The sequence below is a fragment of the Odocoileus virginianus genome, chromosome 19 (genome assembly GCF_023699985.2).
Source record: "Odocoileus virginianus isolate 20LAN1187 ecotype Illinois chromosome 19, Ovbor_1.2, whole genome shotgun sequence".
NCBI lineage: Eukaryota > Metazoa > Chordata > Mammalia > Artiodactyla > Cervidae > Odocoileus > Odocoileus virginianus.
This window is the reverse complement of record NC_069692.1, coordinates 28462954-28483748: the sequence shown is the minus strand read 5'-3', so window position 1 is coordinate 28483748 and position 20795 is coordinate 28462954. Positions and strand designations below refer to the sequence as shown.

The 20795-nt window shown below is 41.1% G+C and overlaps 1 protein-coding gene across 1 annotated transcript in view; it reads right to left on the bottom strand.

The window, feature by feature from the left end:
• The window catches only part of POPDC1 (popeye domain cAMP effector 1), a 45972-nt gene that overhangs the window by 10095 nt on the left and 15082 nt on the right, over nucleotides 1-20795 (bottom strand). Inside the window, exons 6-7 of the mRNA XM_020905077.2 lie at nucleotides 12024-12191; nucleotides 10953-11094 (exon numbers count right to left, since the gene is read on the bottom strand). Of these exons, the coding sequence (XP_020760736.2) occupies nucleotides 10953-11094; nucleotides 12024-12191 (310 nt within the window). The remainder of the gene's footprint in view (nucleotides 1-10952; nucleotides 11095-12023; nucleotides 12192-20795) is intronic.

Below are 20795 nucleotides of genomic sequence, written 5' to 3'. Positions count from 1 at the left end.
CACTCCTTTGACCGGCACCTCAGCTGTCTGGGGCCAGCATCCTCTGCTTTTTCATCCCGAGTCTCCTCAGGGTGTGTGATCAGGGTGGCTCCAGTGGTTGACTGCTACACGGCAGGCATCCTGTTTGAATCTTGAGTCCCCTCAGGGCTCACCATCAGGGTGGCTGTAGTGAGATGACTTGAAGACTGCAATATCTTTTGTTTACTGATACGACAGGGAGCATTTTTTTTTTCATTGATGCACGCTCAGTCAGGAATGCTGGAGAGGGTTGCTATGCCCTACTCCAGGGGATCTTCCCGCCCCAGGGATTGAACCCACGTCTCTTTCATCTCCTGCATTGGCAGGCAGATTCTTTACCACCATTCTGTGAAAGAATTTATTCTGTTCCCACTCTATTTGCCTGAGAAAGGAAGAACTGTAGTCTTAGGATGTAACATTAAAAGTAAAGCAAGAGTTACTTCTAGTCCTGGGGTGACACCCAGGGGCCCCCCTCCCTTCTGGCCAAGCTCTGGCAAACTCGCAGTGCCCCAAATCCAGTCCAGTGTTTCCCTCTTCTCCTCTTGCTTTTCTCTCCTCGTGAACTGGCTTCTCCACTCTCTGCTCTACCCACCAAATTCTCCACTCCGCAAGGTGAGCCTCAAGCCCTACCTCCTTCATTTGTAGTCTTCCCTAATTCCCTGTCTGGGGAGACTCTGTTTTCCGCTGGAAGACAAGTACTTGCATCCCCACCTTAGAAAACAGGCGTCCTGTGGGCTGTCTTCACAGCCTTTTCTCTCCTGCAGCCTCTCTGAAGTACCACATGTAGCTAGGTCCTTGACAACTACTTAGTACATGAGAAAAACCTCTCTCCAAAACTCTGCATGGAGCCTTCCCTGAGGACGTGGGGACCACACACAACCACACCTGGAACTGATGGGTCAAGTCCAAGTCCTGCCAGCGGGGCACCACCAGTGGCCCTTAAATGCCTGCGGGTCTCAGTTCACAGCAACGCCTCACTGAAAAAAGTGACTGTTATCACTGCCTTCTGTACTATGTGCCTTGAGGGAAATCACTTTCACATCACTGATGACTCGACAGTGCTTACAGCCCAGGCGGGAGTACCGTCCCTCCAAGTCAGCATCAGCGAGGTGCATCAGTCCTGTCACCTGCTACAGAGTTTTCATCCACTCGGCCTAGAGAATCCCCAAGCGGACTACACTGTGCCAGAGGCTAGGTTAAATGTTAGGGAAATAAAAGCAAACCAAACCTAGTTTCTGCCTCTATCTTACTTCTCAGAAACTCCACTGTATATCAGAGGAGCAATTCATGCCATATCAGTATTTCTATTTTATACTCAGAGGCTAAAGCAGAGACAACCTGGACATCTAAGAAAGAAGAATAGCTGGGAGATGATGTGGATGAACCCCATTCCCACCAGAGAGGGAACCAGTGAGAAACAGAACTGGCCAGGGTAAAGCAGGAGACGCTGACAGCCCAGCAAGACTGCCAGCTAATGATTTCCTCCCCGCCCCCCCACGGAGAAGACTAAATTCAGGCTCTGTGGTGCATCAGACCCCACAAGTCCCCTCATCCCAGTTCCCACCATGGTGCATGTTGCTGTTTTCTCCATCGAGCAGACCGATATGCTGGAAGGTGACAGGAATGAAGTCTGACTTTACAGATGCCAGAAGCCGCCAGAGCCAGCAGGCTGTCTGACCCCCGAGAGGAATCGGAGTATCAGAGAGAGCCCCCTCTTTGCCTCAACCTCAGGTGGCCTGGCTTCTGTACCACTCAGAGCCAAGGACGACATTCATCTGGCCCCACCTGGGAACTGGCCACAGTCACAGCCAGGAGCTTCCTGGCGAAGGAGCTCACCGACCCTGACCTGGGGTTCTGTGCCCTCTGCAGAGCCACTGGTTCAGTGCAAACGCTCCGAGAGCATCACCGTGCTGCCAGAAGTCACTTTTGTCCACTAATCAAAACCCAATTTGGACTGTCAACAACAACAACCAAAGAATATCCTGCTTCAAGGGGACTAGTTATATTTCAAAAATGGAACGTTAATAATAATTCTTTCTACAAGCTTGCCCAGTTTTTTTTACTAAACTTGTGCACTGATGCATCATCGGAACTTTGCCCAGAAGGCCCGTTACCTCCCTTGAGTGTGAGAGCAGAGGGAGAAACTGAGCTTCTCTTGAGCCAAGTGCATGTTCAAATTCCTTCTGCCTCTCCACGACAGGACTATGAACTTCATGACCCCTGCATAATGCTTCACTTTTCACTTATTCCAAATTCTGGAGGGGCAAATAATTCCATCTCCATAAATTTTTTAGGAAACTGATTTTTATCCTTCTTTTAAAGCCACTTCTACAGTTGAGAGACAGAAGTGGTTAACTGTATCTTTGACATGTATTATAATCAAGAAGAGATAACTAGCATTATTTTTGGCTTTTAGCTATCAATATCCAACTGGCCCTGGCTGCCAATTAACATAATTTATACTAAAAGTAAATAAATATCTCAGACTAAACTTCAATCCAGACTTATCAGGTGTGAACTTGTTAGATAGCTACATCAAGAGTTACTTTTGCTTGGGGGATGTTTCATATTGTACCACGTAGCAAAAAAAGAAAATTCTGCCAAGAAGGCATATACTTGCTTCCATAGATAGTAAGACCTGGAGAACACACAACCAGCAGAGCAGAAACGGACTCTGAGCTGTGTGCCAGTTCGGTGCATTAGGTGGGAAAGAGAACGGGAGCACCAGGTAGCTGTCCCATGGGTTAGAGAGTAAAACTAAAAAACACGGGCTCTGAGCAAATGCAGAAGACAGACTTAGAGGAATACCTCTGAACCAAACAGTGGACACCTCTACTCAGGCCAGACCACAGGAAGACACCCACAGGCGGCTTCGGATCCAGGAAGCAGAGTCTTTTTGCAGCACACCTGTCTAGACAGCAGCTTGTGGGGATCCTAGCTGAGATGGAAAGGAGCTGGCAATGAAGACACACCTTGTGTCCTTGAGGGTTGTTGCCGGCAGGGGCAAACCAGCCAGGCGCCTCCACCGAGGATGGGCTCAGGGTGCCCTGCCAGGCCTTGTACCTTAAAGTCCCGAATTAAACACTGGAAGCCTTTTTATACACAGACCCAGGGGATCTTACATAACCATCCGTCCAAACTCTGCTATAAGTGCTAAAAAATTAGGTAGGAGAAATGCCCTTTGACAGAACTCTATCCTTATTGAGCTTATTTCTATTTTGGTGTGCTTCTGATTACATGAGGGCCTGAGGGCTTCTCCTTGCAAGAGAAGGTAAACAGACATAGTTGTTCTTATTAAATCCAGAGTGAAGGTCACACTTGTTCCAGAGAATGAGTAAGTGACCTCAAGTTTGATCTTTAAGTAAGCAAAGGACCATGGTATGAAGTTTGTCAAGCGACTTCTCTCTCTGCTTCAGAAATTTTAACAAGGAGTGACACTTTTATAAACTCTCCAGTATAATTGTGGTAAGATGTTTTTCCCCTTTCCTTTGTTAACTTTGATGACATTTTCTTCATTCCTTTCAAAGTGTTCTTTTATTATGTTTAACCATCTGGCCAACTGCTTTAACAAGTAATTAAAAACCGTACAGGGGTTTAGAATTTTAATTAGATTATACATTTTTTGATGTATGAGGATGGGGAAAAATGTAATGGCTTTTTTGCTAGAAAAGGATTATCATCCCCTTTATGCCTTTGCCTTATGTATATTATAAGACTTTGTTAAATTTTAAAAATGTGTTTTTCACTGAGGTCATAATTATTTCAGGTTGTAGAGACTGAGTTTGGATGGAAGTTTTCTGAATAATAATGCTGAAGAGTAGGTATGCCTTTAGACCTAATTTCCTTAAAGGGATCACTGAGGGACTCAGCAAAGAATTATACAAATTAAGGCAAATGGGAAGGATGAGGAGGTTCTCAGATCAATTCCTGGCTTCTCAGATGGGTGGTCGGGGCCCTGAGATGCCCGGGCAACAGGTGTGAGTAGCCAAGGAATAGCCTGAGTCCTCTCCTGCCCTAAAGAGAAAGCTTTAGGATTGCAGAGCTGGTGGATAAGCTCAGGGGAACAGGGAAGGCAGCTCAAGGATGGCAGCTGTGCCGCAGAGCCAGAGAATCACCAGTTTGGGGTGAGGTAGGAGGGCGGGAGGCTCCATGAGGAAGGCTGGAGACAAAAGGGACATGGAACTGATGGCCCGGGAGAATGAGGATGTGAGACCGAAAAGGTAAGGATAAGGAAAAAGAGGCCACTAGAGATACCCATGAAAACAAAAAGCACTAGGAAAAGGCATGACTGAAATGCCAAATAACTACTCAGACTTTAAGAAGAAATGAAATGATTCCCCGAAAACAAAAAGCAACTAGCAGATACTGGATATCTGGTGAATAAGATGGTCCTGACAGCAAGGCATAAAAAAGAACTTTAGAGGAAAAAAGGAGACGCATGGCAGGAAGTAAACTACAATGGTATTATTTATATGTGTTTTTACAAAAGAAGAATCCATTTGAACTTACCAGGAACAGTCTCCTTTGAACAGATCAGGAATCATGATGACACTGGAACCCAAAGAAAGCAATATAGTCATAGCCCACTATTAAATTCTGAATAAAGCGTAATGTCAATATTATTTGTTTGCTTTAAATAAATAAAACAAGCCATGGATGAAGCAAGGAAGACCTAACTGCAGTTGGCAGAGAGAATAATCATATTTAATACCTTTTAACTGTACATTTAAAAAATGGATAAGATGGGTAATTTGTGTGTTACATGTAATTTACCACATTAAAAAACAATTCAGCAGAAACCAACACAACATTGTGAAGCAATTTTCCTCCAATTAAAAAAGCATAAAAGCTTCTGCACAGCAAAGGAAACTATAAACAGGATGAAAAGACAACACTCAGAATGGGAGAAAATAATTGCAAAGGAAACAACTGACAAAGGATTAATCTCCAAAACATGTAAGTAGCTCACATAGCTCAACATCAGAAAAACAACCCAATCAAAAAATGGGCAGAAGACCTAAACAGACATTTCTCCAACGAAGACAACAGATAGACAATAAACACACACAAAAAGATGCTCAATATCGCTCATTATCAGAGAAATGCAAATCAAAACTACAATGAGGTATCATCTCACACCAATTAGAATGGCCATAATCAAAAAGTCTATAACAACAAATGCTGGAGAGGATGTGGAGAAAAGGGAACCCTCTTGCACTTTTGATGGGAATGTAAATTGATACAGCCACTAGGGGGAACAGTATGGAGATGCCTTAAAAAACTAGGAATAAAACTATCACATGATGGAGCAATCCAGCTACTGGGCATATACCCAGAGAAACCATAATTCAAAAAGACACATGTACCCACCCCAGTGTTTGCTGCAGCACTATTTACAATAGCCAGGACATAAAAGCAACCTAGATGTCCAATGACAGATGAATGGATAAAGGAGATGTGGTACATACATACAGTGGAATATAACTCAGCCATAAAAAGGAACGAACTTGAGTCAGTTGTAGTGAGTTGGATGAACCTGAGTGTGTTATACAGAGTGAAGTAAGTCAGAAAGAAATAAATATTGTGTATTAATGCATATTTATATGGAATCTAGAAAAATGGTACTGATGAACCAATGTGCAGGGGAGGAAAGGAGACGTAGGACATGGAGAATGGACTTGTGGACCCAGCGCAGGAAAGAGGGGGTGGGATGAATTGAATAAGCAGCATCGACATATGGACACTACCATGTGTAAGACAGCTGCTGAGAAATTTCTGTAGGACACAGGGAGCCCAGCCTGGTGCTCCCCGATAACCTAGTGGGGGTGGGGTGGGGTGAGAGCAGGCTCAAGAAGGAGGAGAAAGAGATATATATATAATGTTGACTAATTTGCATTGCTGTACGGCAGAAACCAACACAGTGTTGTAAAGCAGTTTTCCTCCAATTAAAAAATAAGAAAGAAGGAACAGAAATACGTTCTCAACCTTGATTGTTGAAAAGTTAAAGAACAGACAGGAGTTTGAAGGTAGAAGGGGAAAGAATAAGTAACTGTAGGGAAGCTAATGTCCTCATCTTTAGAAGTGCTTCAGAGAGAAAAAGAAATGGAGGTTTATATGTACTATTTAATGTTACAAATGTAAACAATAAAGGGATAAAAACTAGTCATATTTTATACTGAGCAGAAGCAGGAAGGGAAGTTAAAAGTGAGCTAAGTTAGGTTAGAAGATAAAGGTTAGGAGGATAAATCAATAAATAACAGCACACTACTAAGCATTTTGGACAAAAATTGTTCCAATAGGATTGCTCTTAAAGAGTGGTTAGGTTGGAAGGGGTCAGTTCTTTTCATTGAAAAAAAATTTATTATTTGATAACTATATATTAACTTGATAATTTTATTAAAGACTGAAAGTACACAACCCAATAAAATCCTTTTACAGTCATTTTACAGATGAGAAAATGTTGGGTGAGGAGAGAGGTCATTTAAAGGACTGGTGAGGGCTGGGGCCCTAGAGATGGTCCCCCAACCAGAAGGAGCTTGTGTGCTAAGCTCCCAGAGGAGATGAATGGCATATTCCTTGCCATGAAAAGGGGGAAATACAACACTTACCTCGTGAAGGTAAGTGAAGATAAAATGAGAACATGTGTGACAGTGGTCAGGATGTGTCAGTGGCTGCAACAGGGGCTGCCCAAACAAGTTTACACTCATGCCTGGGTATTTGTAAGGTTAAAGGCAAAGCGAGACCTTGGAACCAATTCAGTATTTCTTTGTTTCAGGGCTGGCGAGCGGTCCTGACCAGGTTATTTAATCTCCCTAAGCTGCACTCTACTCATCTTCAAAGTGGGGGCGCTGCTTTTCACTACCCTTCTGGTGGGTCTGAGAACAGTTCTGAGGCTCATCTCCGGTTCCCTGCTGCCTTTCCACCTCTCCCTATAATCCTGTTTGTAAGCCTACAGTTGTTCACGGGGGAAACAAAATACAAATTGGATTGAAAAGATTATTTCATGAAACTCAGAAGATGGAATTGGCTTTCTGTATATTTCCAGATAAAGAAATAAATAAGAGAGCTGAGGGAAACCCATTATGTCAGATAAGCTGCCTAGTCACAGCAGACAAGAATACTAACCAGATGCAAACGAACTCAGCTTAGCACAGATCTATACCCCTAGGTCGGGCTTCCATGGTGGCTCAGCTGGTAAAGAATCCACCTGCAATGTGGGAGACCTAGGTTTGATCCCTGGGTTGGGAAGATCCTCTGGAGAAGGGAACGGCTATCCACTCCAGTATACCAGCCTGGAGAATTCCACGGACTAGAGTCCATGGGGTCCCAAAGAGGTGGATACGACTGAACGACTTTCATTTTCACTTTTCCCTAGGTCATATGAAATTAGTAGACTGTCCAGAACTCCTCCTTCACATTAATAACAACAACAAAAAAAATACTTTAAAAGGTTTTTTTGGTCAGGAAGAAATATCTCTTAACTATTCCATAGTCTGTTAAAGAAATCATAAATTTTAACTATAGTTTCTGAAAAACATGGTTTAAGTTGGCAAAATCTTTCAAAGATGAGTTTTAACAGACTAGATCACCTACACTGACTCAGGATTTTTAAGAAACAAACCAAACAATAGGTTATTTAACTCCAATTAACTAAAATAAAGTTCTCAACTTTCAAAGAAACATCATATGTCCACCTGTTGCCATGACAATGCCTGTGCTCAGCACCACTTATGATGGAACTGCCAAGGACAGGCAGTCTGCATGCGTGTTTTATATACTACACGTAGGGAGCTAAACCTGTGAGGAGGGGAAGACAGATGACAGGCACCTTGACGAGCTCCTTGGTCCAGGAGCAGAGACAAGAAAGCTTATATCCATATAAGGCATTAAGTCCTCCTCACGCATCCTGGACATCCTGTCTCACAATCACACTTCCAAACATGGGACTCAAGCAAATGAAGCAATGGGAAAGCAAAAAAGAATTAAACAGCTTTAAGGGCCGTGTTGTGATTCTGCCATCACGGTCTTTCCTCAGCCGCGAGTGGCAGTGACTAAAGCAGCAGCTGCTCCTTCAGTCTCCCCGAGTGAGGAGGAGCCGGCAGCACCCATGTGCATGTGAGAAAGAAAGAAAGCAGCCTCTCTATCGTGGCCAGAGGTTGGGGGAACCATCTGTTAGCACTGCGTCGTCTAGTGAGAGCTAAGATACCTCTCTTCCATGCAGACTGCAGTGAAGATTAAATGTGATTATGTTTAGAGAGTACCTGAAAAAATAATAATTGCTATTGTCAATAAACGTGTGTTCCCTTCTTTCCACTAGCATTCATGAAGCAGATACTTACTGTTGCTGAGTCCAGCTGCCCCGGCTGCCCCCCTGTGTACATCAAAGATCCAGAATAGTCAGAGCTTAGGTATTTGTTTTGGGGACCTCACATGCTCCAACTGTGCTGGAGTCCTAAGGGGTTGGTTTTGTATTCTCTGTTTTACAAGGAATGTAAACTGGATAAGTTGATGCCCTATTGATGGGATGGGCAAAAGAAAACCAAAAACAGCCTTCCGTAGTTCTGGGACAAAACCTAAGTAAGAAAAAATAAGAACTAACCAATTTTTAATGAATCACATGGTAGGATGAATAATTCATAATTAATATCAATGTTGTGCCCAAATACTAATGTCTTCCATTAAGCTGCAGAGGTGAAGCTGAGAAGCTCAGAATGAGGACTGTTAGAAGGAAGCAGGGATGAATGTCCATTTGCTGTGCAATTCACACACACACACACACACACACACACACACACACGCACACACTCAAAACTATGCATATATGTGGCTCTGTGCATTTACATCATAACGTGTAAGAGCTTGTATAATAAACCTGAGGCTAAAGCATATATTTAGTAATTAAATGAACAACATAAGCAGGCTGTACACATTTTCAGTACAGCAAAGTGCACTAAACGAGGAAACTGAGAAGGAAAGCTGCCACCCCGTCCCCCAGGGCTGCCTGCCTCTTCAGAGGCGGAAGTTTCAATTACCCATGCAAGAAACAGCCATTTGGATTAAACTCACAATTCACTACAAGGAAGAGGGAAGGAAACAGGCCAGGAATTGTGCCCTGACAATCTGATATGACAGCTCATGTCAGATTAGAAAGGTCATGCAATTTATTCCAAGTCATACAACTAATAATTATTACAGTAAGGACCCAGGTCTGTATGCACAAGATGTGTGATCTATCCACAAAATACCTGGAAATTTAGGCTTCTGGAGGCAAGTATAGTACAGATGTTAATCTTGAAAAAATGTTCTCATTCTGTTTAAACAACATACCCTAGAGAAGGTTTTCTTTTCTAAAATGTTAAAATGTCCAAAGGACTTCCCTGGTGGCTCAGATGGTAAAGAATTTGCCTGCAATGCAGGAGAACCAGGTTTGATCCCTGGTTTGGGAAGATCCCTTGGAGAAGGAAATGGCAACCCAATCCAGTATTCTTGCCTGGAGAATCCCCATGGACAGAGGAGCCTGGTGGGCTACAGTCCATAGCGTCACAAAGAATCAGACATGAATGAGCAACCAACACTTTCATTTTCAAAATGTCCAAAAGCTTTAGATTATACAATAAAACACTACAGAAAAACCAAGCTGATTTTAAGAAAATGAATGGCCATCCCATATACTGCTTGTTCTCAGGGCTTCCTCAGAAATACCGCAGAACTATAAAAACTACAAAAAAGCCATTCTACAGGAAGAATAATCACATGCAATATTTCAGTGTAATTCCCCTTCTGCTGGCCTTTCTTAGAAATCACTGTACAAGTAATTAAGATGGGTCCATTGGAAAATGCTTATTAATGACCACCAAACTGTTTCAATAAGGCAGATAATACATATGACATGTTAGTAGATTCAGAGTTTGGTCAACCTCAGTTATACTTTCAAAAAGTTACTTTGGAATAAAATATAGCCATTTGTGTTATTTCTGAAATCTCCTTTAGGCCCATAATGCATTTCTGTGCCTAGTCTTTGCTTTGGCACTTATACCAATTACATGGCCTTGTCAATTCCAGCAATACTGTGCAATACTTAGAATCCTTAATCCATTTTCTCTAAAGCATCCAAAGTTACAAGATCATTTACATACATGTTTAGGATTGTTGAATGTGTATCTGGATGTTCTTGAAAGTTACTTTGGTTTTACATATGATTGCAAAGATGAATAGTTTTTAGTTCATGCAGTGAGAGAATCTGCCTGTCTGCTAGTTCCCATGAATTGGTTCAACATTCTTACACCACCATTATTGGAATAATTCTTATTATAAAATAATGTTAAGTATTAACATTAAGCATCTCTTGAAATAATTGTTTCATCTTATTAACCTCAACATCTGTGTCATTAATGCTATTTAAAATGTCTTAAAGCAATCTAAACTATAGCAGAATCTTGAAAAACTTGCCTTTCGGTGGGAGTGTGAATGAGGTGACTCACAATGGAGCTGAGTGGGCTCCTTCATCTTAGGGAAAGTTCTGTTAACTGATCACCTGTTAACTCTGGGTGGTTACATTGAGATAACCAGCTGGCAGTATAACTAACCTCCAGCTGTTGCTTCCTACCATTCTAAACACTGGGTGTAGTTTCCACGAAAATCGTGAAAACAAGAAGACCATGCCCAGAAAGCCATATAGACTGTTTCATACTATTCCACTCAATAGTTTGAGAAAAGTATATGGCAAAACAAGTGGACAACTTCTGAAATAGAAATAAGAGTTCTAGAGTTAGATTTTAACTGATGGGCAATAGAGAAAAAAGCTAGAAAAAGTGATTATTGTTACCTTGAGGTTGTCAAATAATTTCAACTTCAAAAGTTACTTTTCTGATCAAAGTTGTCATTTGTCCTTTTCTAGCAACATCCATCAGAATCCCAGGGTGGGGATAACTTACGAAGAGAGGATACGCTGGAGGTGCCCCGAAGAAACTGGTGTAAGCCGTCTTCATCTTCGCTGGAGCTGACTATACTGTTCCTCATTTCTAGCATGGACAATTGAGTGCAAAGGCTGAGCTGGTGATCCAACTTTTTGATCTTCTGTAAAGCAAAGTTTTAAGATTTCTGAGCGCTATGGGGCTTAGATCATAGCTTTCCTGTAAGTAGCATTTACTTTTCCTTGAAATAAGGAACTGTTGGTACATAGTGCCAAATAAATAGTAGCTATAATTTTTTATTATAAGCTATTACTGCAAATATATTATAAAAATTTAATATACTCACTGGACTATTTATTAATCTGAAAAATGCTAAGCACCAACCTAATTTGATAACTGCCTAGACAAGATAACTTGAAGAGTGCCCACACCCATACTCATAGTCCCTGGGGAACAGTACTTATGGAAACAATGTTTTGCAAGTTCTCTTCTGTAATCACTTAAACTTCTTTCTCAGCAAATGTGGGGAAATGAAGATCAAATTGCAAATTGTTGAAGATCCATACAGCTCTGAAATGCCTAACTGAATGGCCACAGGCTTCCATTCCTATATCTCTCTTGTCACTTACGGGCTTTCTGGAAAGGGATCAGGAGGATGTGCAAGACTGGAAGACATGGGGTTAAAATGCCAACCTCCTGCTTGCTGGGGTTGATCAGCATTTATCAGTCTGCCCTGCCTTTCCTGGCCTACACACATCGCCCTTAGTCCTCCGGCTCACTTATCATTTTCTTTAGGTTCCTTGAAAGACATTTTATGAAGAGGACAGCACATCCTTACTACACATGAGGTGTCTGACATGCGCAGACACCTCACTAGGTCATGGGAAATATAATAATTACATGGTATTTCCTCATTCTTGAGAAATGATCCCCTGAAGTGTCTCTCAATTATAAGCATCCCCACTTCATTTAACATAGAACTAATTCATGATTAGTTAATGAAAATCCAGGAAACTATACACTGCATAAAGGAGGGATACCTCATTCTACATATGTATTTAACAAAGTAAAAGGACTCAGAAAAATACATACTTTATCATTTAAGGTGGGATCATTCAACGAGTAGAGCTTGTTTGTAATGTCTTTTCCTATAAGATATCTAAATATTTCATACAGAAAAGGCTCTGATTCCAGAAAGTATGTTAATCTTTCTCTTGACCAGCATAAAAATCTGCAATTATCATCTGCAATAATGGTGACCTGCCAAAGAAACAGAAAGAAAAATGTATTTGAATTATGATGTCAGTAACTTGGGGCAAGGGAAGAGTGGAATAATTTAGTGGATATTATAGCAGTGTTTTATCATATTAGTTAAAATAAGATTCATAAACACAAGCTTCTATAAATATAACATTATGTTTAAAATCAAGCAGTCTTCCCAGTGTACAGTAAAGAACCCGTCTTCAGTGCAGGAGACATAAGAGACGCAGGTTCAATCCCTGGGTCGGGAAGATCCCCTGGAGGAGGGCATGGCAGCCCACTCCAGCATTCTTGCCTGGAGAATCCGCATGGACCGAGGAGTCTGGTGGGCTATGGTCCATAAGGTCGCAAGAAGTCGGACATGACCAGAGCAATTGAGCACACAATCTGTAGACTACGTGAAGATAAAGTCTTCCAGTTTTGTTGTTCTGTTTTGTGAGCTCTGGGGATAGAAGACTGGCCTCCATGTCAATAGCACTGCTAGAGTGTACCAGACTGATGTCCCAATTTGGCATTCAATATGGCTAAATATTTCTTTACACCTGGATTATTATACTAGAGAATGAAAAAGGAACTCATGTGAATTGATTTTAGGACCCAGATGGTCATTGATGAATACGGCTAGTAAGGGTCCTTGTTTTGTTCCTTCTGTCATAGGCATTTCTTGTGTGTGAACTACCAAGGGTGGCACAATGGGGACACACACAGAGATGCTCCAGCTAGCTCAGAACTGGGAAACCATGCTCTTTCCCTCAGTGTCGTTACGTAAGAAAGTGGGCGAGCATTTTAATTGCACCGTGCAGAGCTCAAGTGTTCCTTAAAGAAATCCCGTCTCCAGAACGAGGAGCTCAGTGTGAGGATGCCCTCCCTCACACATAGGCCCTTCCATCAGCTTCACACGGCATGCCTATCACTGGACTCCAGCTCATCCACTGTCCATTCTCTCTCCTGAGCACCCTGAGGGCAGGGCTGTGCATCTTCATACTGAGTGCCTGGCTTCCAACACAGAGGGCTGCTCGCTGCAGATTTACTAATGAAGGCGTTAAGAGATTAACACACATACTACTGAAGGCACAGCGTGTTTTTATATCTTTAACATTAAACCCAATGCCTTTCCAAGCGGGAGATTAATACAAGTTTTCAAAATGGACATGAAGTCATATCTGGGCTCAGAGCAAATGTTTCCAGAGGAGCTCTTTACCCTTTGTTAGTCAGAAAACTAAATGTATTTCAGATGACAAGATAGGTTTTCTCTCTACTAGGAGAGAAAACAGAAAACCCAGCTTCTTTCCTTGGGTCAGTGGCTGAAATCTGATCCTTGGTAAATCAGAGGGTTTGACTACAAAAGATGAGTCAGTGTTCCCAGGAAAATAAAACTGTACTTATTTATTATGTTAAATAATATTAAAATACCATATTAAATAATAAATCCGCCAAACCAAACACATTGGCATTTAAGAAATGCATCAGCAGCTCTATGGTTCCATAAAACACTAAATTTCATTTATTCTTTCAACATATATTGTTAGGCTGGTAGTTTATGCCAGACCCAGTTCAATGCACTGAGGTTATCATGGTGAACAAGAAAGACAAGATCCTTGCCCTGTGATGCTTACATTAGTGGAGGAAGCTGATAATCAATGTGACAACCTCAGGTGGCAGTAAGTGTTTTGACAAACCACAGGACAGGGGAAAATGGAAGAATGACTAGGAAATTCCAGGTACACATAATGCCCTTCCTTTAAGAATGTATTGTATTTTGAAACATTTAACATGCTTTTATATCTATCAAGTAAGCAGATCCTTAAAACTGCCTTTGAGATAAGACAGATAACATTCTTCCTCATTTTCCAGATGCCAAATAAGCACCAAAAAATTTACATATGGACACATGTTAATGAACAGTAGAGTGAGCCCTTCTGACTTCCAGCCCCGACATGTTTTCCCACCAGGTGGGAAATCCTATATGTACTAGATTCATCAAGACAATCACCAAGAAAGCCATTTGGTGAAGTGAGCACAAGGCTGACTCGCCATCAAGAATCCTCTGTGTAAAGAACAACTGAACATAGTGTCATAAAGCCTACATTCTAGTGGAGGAAGCTGGTAATAAGTAAGGATATGTGACCAAGGACAAAAAGATTTATAGGAAGAGAAGTATAAGATCAAGAGACATAGAAGCCTGTCCCTAGGAGTTCCCAGAAACAGTAGGAGATGGGTATGTAAACAAAAGGTGACTGAATAACATTCTCGAGGAGTGAATATTTTTAGAGAAGGTGAGCATGGGGCACTCAGGATGACCCAGTCCTGCACCCAAGCATTGAAGAAAGGGTTAGGAGAGTTGAAGTCCCTTCATTCTGCAAAGGTGTCATCCATGCCTTTGGAAGATACAGTTCATGCACAGTGGGGGAAGAAGTAAAGGAGAAGTTGGAAATCATCCAGGAAAAGAAGAAGCCATTGCACAGGTGATGTATTGCACATGCATTTAACTTTTTTTCCACCAATTTTAGTAGCCTCAAGTTTTCCATGAAGCAAAAATACTTTTAATATGATATTATAGTTTGCTTAGAACCATTGCTTAGAACTATTTTCAAAAATTGAAGTTTAGTTGATTCAGTGTTTCAGGTATATAGCAAAGGGATTTGTTTATACATATATATATATCTCCTTTTTCAGATTCTTTTTCATTGTAGGTTATTATAAGGTTGAATACAGTTCCTTGTGGCATCAGATCAGGAAAGGAGTATATCAAGGTTGTATATTGTCACCCTGCTTATTTAACTCAGAGTACATCAAGCTAATGTTGGACTGGATGAAGAACAACCTGGAATCAAGATTGCCTGGAGAAATGATATCAGATATGCAGATGACATCACCTTTACTGCAGAAAGTGAAGAAGAACTAAAGAGCATCTTGATGAAAGTGAAAGAGAAAAGTGAAAAAGTTGGCTTAAAACTCAACATTCAGAAAACTAAAATCATGGCATCTGGTCCCATCACTCCATGGCAAATAGATGGGGAAACAGTGACAGACTTTATTTTGGGGGGCTCCAAAATCACTGCAGATGGTGATTGCAGCCATGAAAGTAAAAGATGCTTACTCCTTGGAAGGAAAGTTATGACCAACCTAGACAGCATATTAAAAAGCAGAGACATTACTTTGCAAACAAAGGTCCATCTAGTCAAGGCTATGGTTTTTCCAGTAGTCATGTATAGATGTGAGAGTTGGACTATAAGGAAAGCTGAGCACCAAAGAATTGATGCTTTTGAACTGTGGTGTTGGAGAAGACTCTTGAGAGTCCCTTGGACAGCAAGGAGATCCAGCCAGTCCATCCTAAAGGAAATCAGTCCTGAATATTCATTGGAAGGACTGATGCTGAAGCTGAAAGTCCAATACTTTGGCCAGCTGATAGGAGGAACTGACTCATTTGAAAAGACCCTGATGCTAGAAAAGATTGAAGGCAGGAGGAGAAGGTGATGACAGAGGATGAGATGGTTGGATGGCATCACCAACTCAATGGACATGGGTTTGGGTGGACTCTGGGAGTTGGTGATGGACAGGGAGGCCTGGCGTGCTGCAGTCCATGGGGTCGCAAAGAGTCAGACGTGACTGAGCAACTGAAGTGAACTTCTGCTGTCAAGCAAAGTGATTCAGTTATACATATACACATTCTTTTTTAATATTCCTTTCCATTACTGTTTATCATAGGATATTGAATATAGCTCCCTGTGCAATACAGTAGGGCCTTGCTGTTTACCCATTCTATACTTAATACCTTACATCTGCTAACCTGAAACTCCCACTTCACCCCAACTCCCTCCTCCATGCCAACCATAAATCTGTTTTCTATGTCTGTGAGTCTGTTTGTTTTGTAGATAGGTTCATTTGTGTCATATTTTAGGTTCCACACATAAGTGACATTATATGGTATTTGTCTTTGTCTTTCTGACTTACTTTACTTAGTTCGATAATCACTAGTTCCATTTATGTTGCTATTTCATTCTTTTTTATGACTGAGTAATATTCCATTATATGAATGTACCACATCTTGATCCATCCATCTGTTGATGGACATTTAGGTTTCTTTTATGTCTTAGCTATTGTAAGTAGTGCTGCAAAGAACAATGAGGTGCTTGTATCTTTTTGACTTATAGCTCTGTATGGACAAATGCCCAGGAGTGGGATTGCTGGATCATATGGTAATTCTATATTTAGTTTTCTGAGGAACCTCCATACTGTTTTCTATGGTGGCTGCACCAACTTACATTCCCACCAACAGTGTAGGAGGGTTCTTTTTTCTCCACATCCTCTCCAGGCCATTCTGATCAGTGTGAGATGGTACCTCATTGTAGTTTTGATTTGCATTTCTCTAATAATTAGCGATGTTGAGCATCTATTCTTGTGCCTATTTGCCATCTGTATTTCTTCTTTGCAGAAATGTCTATTTAGGTCTTCTGCTCATTTTTTCATTGGGCTTTTTGTTGTTGTCAAGTTGTATGAACTGTTTGTATATTTTGGAAATTAAGCCCTTGTTAGCTGCATCGTTTGCAAATATTTTCTCCCATTCTATAGGTTGTCTTTTCATTTTGTTGATGGTTTCCTTTGCTGTGCAAAAGCTTGTAAATTTGATTAGGCCCCATTTCTTTGTTTTGTTCTAATTTCTATTGCCTTGGGAGACTGACCTAAGAAAACACTGGTATGATTTATATCGGATAATGTCTTGTCTATGTTCTCTTCTAAGAGTTTTATGGTATTATGTCTTATGCTTAAGTCCTTAAGCCATTTTGAGTTTAACTTTGTGTATGTGAGAGCGTGTATTCTAACTTCATTAATTTACATGTGGCTAGGCAATCATCTTTTATTAATGGTTGAAAACTACTTTAAACCTGTTTAAATTATTATTCAATTTAAATGTAGTAACAGTATTCATATAATAAGCTATGCATGCGTGCTAAGTCACTTCAGTTGTGTCCAACTCTTTGTGACCCTTCAGACCATAGCCCCCCAGGCTCCTCTGTCCATGGGATTATCCAGGCAAGAATACTGGAGTGGATTGCCATGCCCTTCTCCAGGGGGTCTTCCCAATCCAGGGATGGAACCTGAGTCTTATGTCTCTTGCATTGATAGGAGGGTTCTTAACCACTAGTGACACCTGGGAAGTTGAGTCTTTCAAGTCCACAAGAGCAAGCATTTAGTTGGAAGCAGGTAGTTAGCATATTGACTGAGGGCATTTCACTCGATAGCTAATGCTTCATTTCTATCAAATAGACAGTTTACTTAATGATTTCCTGTCACAGCAGCCAAGTGAAACATATCTTTAATGAGGAATTTTTTGAAGCACCTAGGAATTCTTAAAGCTTCCAGAAAGTACATTTGCTTTTTAGATTATTAGGGAATCTCAGCAGTGCCAAGCTTGAGTTCTTGTGAATTTTACAGAAGAAATAAAAGCCTACACAGTAGTGGAAGACACAAAAGAATTTCTCTCAAGTAGAGAATTAGACAAAGCATTTGTAACCAGGTTTGCTGCAATTACTCAAGGTGCTGGATTAGTCCCAAACCAATCCTACACCCTCACTTAATGAAAAGACTTTATCAAGAACCAGGGTGTCGGAGGGAAACGCTGAATGTGCTAGCATGGGAAATGGCAGTCTGACATTATGACTGACTGACTGTCCTCAGGGGACAATTTATTATTTTCTTTGCGTACTGTACAACACTTCACACATGAAAATATCCCAGAAGTGGTCCATTCAGCTAATTTTTATTGAGTTCTCATCCACACTGAAACACAACAGAGCCAAGGCTGGCAGATTAAATTGCTTTGCAACTTAACCCAAAGATTTACGTAACACTAAGAGAAGGTTTTATTTAAAAGCAGTTAAAACTCAGTGTTCCTTTATTTCACCAGAGCCTGGACATCTGCCTCCAAGACATTCTTTTTCTCTTAAAGTCAATAAAGGTTTGTTTTTCAAGCTTCACAGCACAGGATGTGCTATCGATTATGGGAAGGCAACAGCGGGAGGTAGAACCCAAAAGAAAAATGAAAATGGCAAAGCTCACTGGAGATGAAATGACTGTACAAAGAAGAAATAAGACACAAAACACTACTTCTGCCTTTTGTGATATTGATACTCAAGATTCTCCCAAGAGTTCTCAGAAGCAGCCTGGGTCTGTAAGTCCTAGCAGAGCACCAAGGGAGCAGCTGGATGTTTAGAGTTGGTGTATCAGCTCTGTCAATCTACCTGTCATCATAATTACCGCACGTTCCTGAATAACACTCACTGTGTGATCTCAAGGGACAGTCGCCAATTCTACTGGCTTCCTTTCTTCCTTTCATCCTACTGTTGAATTCACTAGCACCCCTACCAAAGAATGAATTTAAAGATACAAAAATGCAAAGGAAGCAGCTCCTTGACAGAACACTTGTAAGCATCCAGAGTTAGAGAAGAATGAAATTAGCAGGTAAAAGGGTGTGTGGGTGCAGAAGTCTGGACACTGACAATTTCAAGTGGCCTCTGCCATTGGCATAGAGAGTGAAAAGCTGACCCTAGGAGCACATGATGGTTTTCATCTGGGAACTCGCTTCAGGAAGAGGCAGTATACTCCTACACAGATGTGCAACAGCTATTTTTACTCTTGAGTATCCGCCAATAGGAACATTTGGTGAACAATCAAAACAGAATCTCTCCCAAGGGCTTACTCTGATGGGAGTCTTTTCCAACTGTACGGGACTTAGGCTCGATGGTGCCAGAGCAGTTTTTATCCATTGATCAATCAGCCACACCAGACTCTGTGCAGAGAAAAGCTGACTAGTGCTTGGGGAGGCTGAACCAATATCTCTCACCCCATTAGGGTACCTTGAGTTTGGTCATGTTTTTAGAAACATGAGAAGCAAATCAATCATGAGGACTATTTCTCAAATTGCCAAATCCCAATCCCCTGTCCTGAAGAAGCAGAACTGTGATGAGTGGTACAAAGTCCTTTGTTTGTTAATTACATATAATTTGTAGTCAGGTGTTAAAGACAGTACATGTTATGTCCCAGGGGCTACAGGCTGCTGGAAACACAGGAGGTTCAGTCCCCTTCCTTTCCCCAAATGCTGGTCTCTTCAGGATCCTATGAAATAGTTATTGTGTAAAATCACTTGCTACTATAAACAGAGAAATAGATACAGCAGATAAATGTTGGGCTTTGGAAGAAGAAACTGGAAGCAGGTCAGAGGAAAAGAGGGAGAGAGGAAAGAAGTGGCCCCGGACCAGTTTATAGGTGGTGGTGATTAAAGATACTGTAAGAATAAATCTCAGTGCAGAGCTGACCCCAGAAAAACCCAAGGGAGTGTGTAAGTTAGAGGAGGCAGGATGTAGGATCTGCTTTTTCCTCCTGTATCTTTAGCTCAGCAAGCCTGGGGACAGCATTGCAGCCAGGTAGTAAATTTATATGAGACCCTCTAGTAAATGCACATAACTTTAACACATTGTGTGGTTACTCAGGTAGGGTAGGAGTGGGGCAGGCCTGAAACCATTGTAAATCCACTTAACTAGTGTCTGTGAATGTCCCCTTGTATCTCCATGTGGCGTCCCCAAGAGTGTGGCATCTCAAAATGAGACTCATATAAGACTTTGTCATCAAGAAACACTGATTTTTTCCTCCGTCAGGTGGTAGCATCCCCTTCTACTCCATTTCCTACCTAAATGTTTACATTTACCCTCCTGCTCATAAGAAACCCTATTCTCAGGATACTTCCTTAATGCCGTTTATCTAAAGGCTCAGACTAAAGGAAACTCTCCATTTTCTTGGTTACTTTCCTGACAATACTGAGGGGAATAAAATAGGACAGCTGGACATTTACAGGAAGAATCAGAACAAAGTATCACAAATGGAGCTTTTTTTCCCCCTAAAAATACTAAAAGAACCAGGCTGAGTACTTCAAATTATTCTAACTGTAAAGAACTTCATTCTTTGCTGTTAAACATATTCATTACATTTAAAAGAGTACAGTGGTTAATTTTTTTTTTCATGAGGATTAACAAAATAGGTTCTCTAGGGCAAAATCAGTTTCTTGCTTTTCCCCAGTAAAAGTAACCAATTACATGTTTTAAGTACACTGATTATCCATAACTGACCTTTTCCTTTTTTTTTTTTTTTTTCATAACAAAAGCATTAGATGTTCTCTATGGAAAAATTAGAAAAATTAGAAAAATTCAACTAAACAAAAAGGAAGAAAACAATCAAACTTACAATTCAGAAATAAATGTTAACATAATGGCTAAATCAGGATATATCTTTCTAGACCTCTTCTTGTGTACCTATACACACCACTTTCAGTTTTACAAGGAACTTCCCTGATGGTCCGGTAGTTAGGAATCTGCCCGCCAGTGCAGGGACACAGGTTTGATCCCTGGTTCAGGAAGATCCCACATGCTGCAAAGCAACGAAGCCCTTGCTACAAGAGAAGCCACCTCAACAAGAAGCCTACACACCACACTGAAGACTAACTCCCATTCTCTGCAACTGGACAAAAGCAGGATTGCCAAAAATAAATTTTTAAAAATTTTTGCAAAAATGGGATCATACTATATATGCCATATGGTAATCTCTTTTTTC